The 7,618-nt window shown below is 33.3% G+C and overlaps 2 protein-coding genes across 4 annotated transcripts in view; both read left to right on the forward strand.

Moving 5' to 3' along the window:
• The window catches only part of LOC134846929 (uncharacterized), a 167,821-nt gene that overhangs the window by 94,000 nt on the left and 66,203 nt on the right, over positions 1 to 7,618 (forward strand). The gene's annotated exons all lie outside the window — the stretch shown is intronic.
• LOC134846816 (neuronal acetylcholine receptor subunit alpha-9-like) overlaps positions 1 to 7,618 on the forward strand; it is a gene marked incomplete in the record, with an annotated part of 37,060 nt that overhangs the window by 28,650 nt on the left and 792 nt on the right. The window contains 2 exon segments of the mRNA XM_063864211.1: positions 5,288 to 5,392; positions 7,376 to 7,540. Of these exon segments, the coding sequence (XP_063720281.1) occupies positions 5,288 to 5,392; positions 7,376 to 7,540 (270 nt within the window).

Genomic DNA, 7,618 nt, shown 5'->3' on the forward strand with positions numbered 1-7,618 from the left:
GCCAACGGGAAAAAAAGCGACAAAAAGGGGGAGAATGAAAACCCCGATTTTCAAAGGTTCAAATTTCGCTTATTCTGAATTAGATTCTTTGCTATATTAAGACCATTGGGACAAAGTTATCGATGACTATTTGGGTACTGACTCGGAAATTGTATATAATACTCCGACTTATAATATTGATAGTGATTTAGATCAATCCGGACGTACCATAGCGAGTGAAATCAACACTCAGACGATTACCTTATCTCCAATGGGCACAAGCGACAACCCAATTAGGATAGAAATTTCCGGAAAAGATCATAGAGACTCCTACAACAGAAATTCCGAAAGGCAACGAACCTCGACCCAGGAGGAATCCAGGCCCGCCTAAATTTTATGGAGACAGGCGCTTCATAGGCCAAGTTGCCCTAGGAACAGAGACCACCGAAATCGCGGATTCCGACGACGAATCTCTGATAACTTTTTCTGGCTCGAAAAGTTTACAGACGACTTTTTCCTCAGACTCCCCATCGGATTACTTGACGCCACTCGAGGAGATACTCCCCCATCTAACACTGGTGGCGGAAACTACGCAAGGTTCCTCGTCAACTCTTTCATCTATGACACCAAAGATCGCGGTACTATCCTCTCCATTGGAGGAAGTCAGACCCGACATTCAGGACGATGATGGGAGTGATATATCTTCAGTCATAGATATAGAAGTAAGAAAGGAGGCGGAAAGTTTTCATGATAAATTTAACTCCACATCTTAAAACTCTTAAAACTCCAAGACTCTTTTAGCGAAACTCAATAGAGCTGATTTTACCATTGGTTAATCATTTTACCTAATTTTACCAATTCTCAGTTTTAACAATTTTGTACAATTTAGTTAGTTAGTTATGTAATTTAACCTGTTAAATTCGTTTATATGTCACATAACCCCAATTTTACATAACATTTCGTCATTTGTATAGTCGCTGTATATATCTGTTTCATCTTGTAGGTAGCCTGTAAATATTACCACATAGTCATCTCCATTCTAAATTGTATTATCGTAGTAAATATTGTAAATTGTAGTATTTTAGTATGTTTTAACCTTGACCTCTTTGTATTAATTAAGTACCAGTTAACGTTTACTCTACGAAGTCCAGTGGACTTCGCGTCACTAGTTCCTCTTTTGAGACATCGATTAGTTTTAATTTAATAGCTTATTTTATTCCTTTTTAACTTAGTTTAGTTAGAATAGTTACCTGTGGTATTTTCACACTTTTATTATTTCTCAGCTATGATAATGAAAGTTGCTCAGCATCGAAAACTTTGTTTAAAAATCCTGTTATGTTTACGCTTTACCTCATTATCTTTGGTATGACTCATCAGGGTCAAGTTAATTCATAATAAATCTCAAAAATTATTGAACATGGGAATGAACACAAAAATTGAGCAGCATCAAAAACCATGCTGGAAAAATGTGTGCTGCTGAGGTTTTGCGCCATCAATTGTAGCATGAATAGTCAAAAACATTTTAAACATCTTGTATCTCATTAACTGTTAATTTTTCGACCATTTGCATGAACATCAAGATTGCTCAGTATCAAATATTAGTTTACAAATATGTTTAAAAAAAAACTTTGTTCGTACAAATTTTGCCTCATTAATTGTAAGTGACTCATTAAAAACATGCGACATTATCTGTTCTCTCAAGAATTAATAATTTTGTGACCCTAAACATGAGTAAAAAATTTTTCTCAGCATCACAAAGGTACGAATACTTTGGTTGATTTGGCCACATACCTCTGATATGACTCATGTAGATCCTGTTACATCTCTTGCTCTCTGTTGACTTTTTACCATAACTTTGAATCACAAACTTAGTCAGCCTTGAATTTTATGCATTTTTTCAGTAGTAAGAACAAACTGTCATTCGCCAACTTCATATTACAACTTTTTGTATCTAAGTAGATTTTGTTTTTGTTCGAACGAAAACTTGAAAATCAAAAGTGTCAGCTTTAGAGACTATGTTGAAACAATGTTTCGTTCAAACATTTGACCATTTTAGGCTGTATGAACCAGGTAATGCGAATAGTTTTTCCTTGCATTGACTAAAAAATTTGGAGCATCCGCTGAAAAATTTTACAATCAAAAATTAATATTCTGTAAGGGTGCACCATTCAATTCTGGTTCACTAGATGAAATAGCACTAAATTAGAACTCTTACATGCTTTGTTACCTGATCAGCGCTTAATGTTCTGAACATAATTTGAAAAAACTATTTGTCATCAAAATTTCTTTCCTGTTAAAAAAAGAAAATCCTTTGAATTTTGACTCATCAGTAGAAAAAAGAAAGGTTGTCCTATTGAATATACTTTGTTTGACCATACACAAACCAAAAAAAATCCTCACAAGTAAAAAAAAATAAAAAAATTGTTTTCTAGATTTATGTAATCCCGTACTGAGAAAATTCTTTAATTCTGTCAAGAAATACATAATTTCCGATTTCAATTTCTGGTCAGGAATTCTTTGCGAAATGTTTAAATAAAGCATGGATTTTCTATAGATACTTTATTTCTAATCCAATTTCTGGTCAGAAATTTTCAAAATCTAGGCTATTTCTAATCAGAAAAAGCTTTTTTCTAATCTAACTTCTGTTCAGAACTTTTCTTAATCTGGGCTATATCTAATCAGAAAAAGTTTTTTTCTAATCTAATTTCTGTTCAGAAATTTTCTTAATCTGGGCTATTTCTAATCAGAAAAAGCTTTTTCTAATCTAATTTCTGTTCAGAAATTTTCTTAATCTGGGCTATTTCTAAGCAGAAAATCCTTTTTTCTTATCCAATTTAAGGTCAATAACTTTCTAAATCTATGCTCTAGAACAGAAAAAATAAGGCTTAAATAGGTTAAATTGCATCAATTGACTTGATTAGAAACAGGAAATTTCATCGTTGGTTTTGTGTAATAGAGTTGCGTTAATTTAAAGTCGAGTCCAGTTTCTTTCTTTTTCTGTTGGTTTTCATTTCAGTTCCTAAAAGAATGGATATTCTACACTTTAGAAATATTTATCAGTTTGAGGATTAATATGACTCTTCGTTATTTGGGTTATTGTCGTTGTCCTGGTCGTCGTCCTGCAGGACCTGTTCGTAATCCATCTCCGCCTCTTCCAACCCCTCTCCCACTTACCAGTGGATGAAGGCTCTCCTGCAGATATAGACAAATAAGCAATCAACATCCAGATAAACACACCAGAAGTAACAGTAATAGGCAGTGGCTCATTTTGTCTAAAAACTGGGGTGGGGTGGGGGTTCCTCATTGGCAGAAAGGCTCCTTTTAATTGCTGTGTTGAACAATGAATTTTTCACCGCATTCGATCAATGAAATAAGCTTTTTTAACAACTCCAGGAACACATCTCGTTATTGAGAGTTATTAGATGGGAAACATTCAGGAAAATACCAACAAAGAATCCATTCAAAATATCCGTTTATTTGATTTCGCCAATTTCAATGGACAAAATAAATAGCAAGAAAAAACAAAGGATATCAAATTTTGAAACGTAGCCAACCCAGTGTGCTATTAATACAGTAACTGAAATAGCTCAAAACGTTCCTGGCTGTGGAACTCTCTGCTCTTTGGAACAGTTCATAGAAGTTTTGGCTCCGATGACAGTCCAAGACTACAAAGCAGAGTGCTCATTGAACAATTCCCAGACCTCAAATTCGGCTCAATTGCATCTTTCAGTCAGCGATCCGGAGAACAATTCAAAGAAGGAGAAAACTACTGAAATGGCAAGCCAAAACTCTAAAGGTGCTATTAGTTCACAAATCAACAAGGCTCAAACTTGTGACAAAAAAAAAACAAAAAAGGCAAAAAAGGTAGTGACGTATAGGTGAAAGTGATCAATCTGGAAGGTATTGTTGTCTTGAAAAAAATCAAATATTTCTGTAAAAACAAGACACGTGACAAACTTGAAGTGGACTTTCGAAAATTTGTTTTAGAAAAATCGATTTTTTTTTTTATTTTTCAGAATAGAAATGGTTTATTTCTAACCTTAGATAAGAAATAAAAAATTTCTGTACAGAAAAAACGGGAAAACTTGGTGAGATAATCTACAGAGAATTTCTATCTAGAAAAACAGCTTCCGTTCGGTACGGGATGAAACATATTTGTTATTTATCATCCAAAAAACGTTTTCGTCGATTTAAACAAAATCAACAAGTAACCCTGTCACTGAAAACTTAGTATCGTAATGATGAAGTATTTTCATTGTTTTTGAAAGCTTATCAGTGCAGAGAACCCAGTGCTTGCAAAAGACTTGAATTTCAATATCAAACTTTTATTTAAAAAATTAACAAACGATAAAAAATGTGAAAAAAGTTCCAGCAAAATTATCCGGTTGAGTATCTGGGGCTATTTTAATTCAGGTTAACTTTAACTATTCGTCAAATCTCGTCAGTTTTTTTTAAAATCATTTTTATAACCTTGTGCGTTTTTGTTGGAATTGATTGACGTTTTATAGACTCCAGCTCACAATCACGGCAAGTGTAAAAGTTTGCGATGATCTCAGACTTAAAAGACTTTAAGCCAGTCAGTGCGTAACCTTTTGAATATTCTGCAGATATCACATAGATTAAATATTTCAAAATTATCTGATAGCGAATCAGGCGCAGAACAAAAATGAGTGTCATAAAAACCAAATAAGAATCTTTTCCGTGGTGAAGATATTGAAACTAATTTAAATCCGCTGCTGAATCCCAGGAAACTACAATTTTCCTTAATTCATTGCAGCATTAGAAGTTGGAGTGGAAAGCAAAAGGTTTAGAAAATGGGCTGAGATATGGGTTCTGAAACGGATGTGAACTTATTGATTACGTCTCAAATGGAAGAACTCCCAAATGGCATAAGAATGCGAAACTTCCCAATTTCATACAGCAGTTGCATTGAAAAAACATTATTTGGAGAGAACGTTTTTGTAAGCAAGTTGTAAAAAGTAGTAGAGTTGTCGACCGCAGATGATCGATGAGCGATAAGCGAATCATTTGAAGAGCGAAATTTTATCGTGAAAAAGTTTCAATATTTCTTATTAAAAGTTTGCTGTTGCTAATAAGTTTCGTGTGATTAGTCCGTTCTGCATATAAATATTGCACAACAATTTTGGAAATAATTATTTGCAAACTTGTTCACATGTTTTTGTTCACGGTAAAAAGGGAAAATATGAATTAATGGAAAACGTGAAAACATGAATTTTTTATGCCTTTACAAAATTTCAATTTTATGACATTTCGGAAGTATGCCTTTGTTACTTTTGTTCTTTGAAAGGTACTTCCCCTTTGACTCCCATGTGTGCAAAATAAGTGTGGGCTCCTGGTCCTACCCGCCCACAGAGGTCGATGTGCGTCCTGGATTTTACGCCAACGGCATCTTGTGAGTTATTTACAGGAAGTTAACACCAATTTTATGTACTAACTAATTTATGACTCGGAAAACTACTAACTTAGCAATAAAAATCTATTTAACTTAACGTCCCCAGTCAAAGTTGGGTTCGGAAACCTGCTAATTTAGCAAAAATAAGAGCCAAATTACCATAAGTAACTCGATACCTTCAGATTTTCAAAAACAAAGCTATGATATTTGGCATTCAATATGATAATCTTAATTTCGAACAAAAACAAACGGCGTATGACTTCTCCTGAGCTGCAGTCAAAATCTTTAACATAAAAAACCTTGATCAAAATCCTTTTGCAAGAAAAAGCTTCTTATTGGATTTTGGAATTTTAATTGATCCGATTTTGGAACGAAAAATTAGAATAAAAAGCATATTCGACAATCATTGTAAAAAAAGCCAATGGGAAAACAAATTTTGTTTTTATTAGAAAAACGAAAAAAATTGCGAAAAAAATTTTTCCTTTTCCGAATTTTAGCTTAAATTTCAAACCCATACTGAGAAAATTTCAAACCCATATAAAAAAATTCCGTCAAAAATTCCTGATTGTATTCCCCAATAGAATGTATAAAAAAAACTTGACATATTTTGCGTCTAATAACGTACTGAAATTGATTTGGAAAGATTTAACTGCCGCTGTCGCTTTGATATATCTCGCATTAATGATCCCAATTTGAATTATTAGGATCCCAAATTGAATCCCCAAATTAAATTCCAAATTGGGATGCAAAATTAGAACTTAAACTGAATTTTCGGGATCTAAAAATAATTTAATGGGATCCCCAAATAAATATCAATTATGAATAGTATCAAAATTTTGTTCCGACTTTTGTAGCGAATGTAACGGAATATTTGTGCTCGGGGTGGTTTTTTGTGTTTGCTTAGACAAATTTCGACTTTTTAACTAGCCATTTTTGATAAAGTATTATTGCTTTGAGCTTAAATTTGAAAAAATATTTCATCCGTGTTTTTTCAATTGTGGCGGTTTAAAGGTTGCCATTTTGGCCAATTTGGGACAATTAACGCGCGATATATTGCGCGCTATTAACGAGTAATAAGCGGAGATTTAATCGCTCTTAAAAATCGTTCCAAATAGTTTGAAGGGAGTTTATGTGCCATAAATGATTTGTTACTAAGACGAAATTTATCACTTTGTACTTTTGTATGGCATGTAGGGAGATGTTTTTCGCAAAAAATCTAAAATTAAAAAAAAGTAGTTTTATTTCATCACATTTAGATTTTTCATGTTATTACTCCATAGGCCTTAAAAGGCAGTCAAAAACTCAAAGCTTTGCCCTGATATGAGCAGTCTTGTTATAAATAAAGCCAAAATGAAACCTTTGTATAACCTTACATCAAGTTAGACGCATAAAAAAGTTCTTTTTCTTATGAACTTTGGAAACTAATACCTTTCTGTTAGTATGAACATCAAAAAACGTCAGAGTTTTTGTGGCGAATAAAAAAAACTGACCGAAGCACAATTATATCATGTTAAAAGTTGAAGCAATCAAAATATTTGAAACTTATTTAGAAAAATGTTTTTCACAATTTTCAGGAATTTCTTCATTCAAAAAAGAAATTTTATTGACCTTAAGGAGAGTCACAACAATCAGGGCTTTGCCTTAAATCACGCTGTTTTTATCATGAGAATTTTATTCTCACAGAAGCAGGGATTTTTGTGGAGTTATGACTACTATGCTCAAACTATGCTCAAAACTTTTATCTTAAATACTGGCTCGTTAAGGCAAAAATCGGCAAGCAGAAAACTCACTCGAATAATATACTCCTATTCAAAAAGAGCAAAGCTGTTTATATCAGGAAACCTTCTGACCATTACGACTCTCTTTTCTATCATGGATGAGTGACTGTTATCTAAAAAATAACGAAATTTAAAATAAAATTAGGAAAAAAAGAATTTTGTATCATAGAATTTTGTGAAATGATTATTTTTTGTTTTTTTTTAGCAACTACATGAATAATATGGAGTGGGATCTGCAGAAGTACACAGTGAGATATAACATGGCACAAGAGCCGATGGGCAATTACACCGAACTAATATTCAGTCTTCAACTGAACCGACGGCCCTCGTTCATGCTACTCAACACTGTACTACCCACCTCATTTACCAGGTGAGTGTAAATTTACAGATGGTATTGACTCACAATTTTTTGTCTCATCACGATTGCTTTAACATGAGTTATCATCAA

Source organism: Symsagittifera roscoffensis, chromosome 5 (genome assembly GCF_963678635.1).
Source record: "Symsagittifera roscoffensis chromosome 5, txSymRosc1.1, whole genome shotgun sequence".
Taxonomy (NCBI): domain Eukaryota; kingdom Metazoa; phylum Xenacoelomorpha; order Acoela; family Convolutidae; genus Symsagittifera; species Symsagittifera roscoffensis.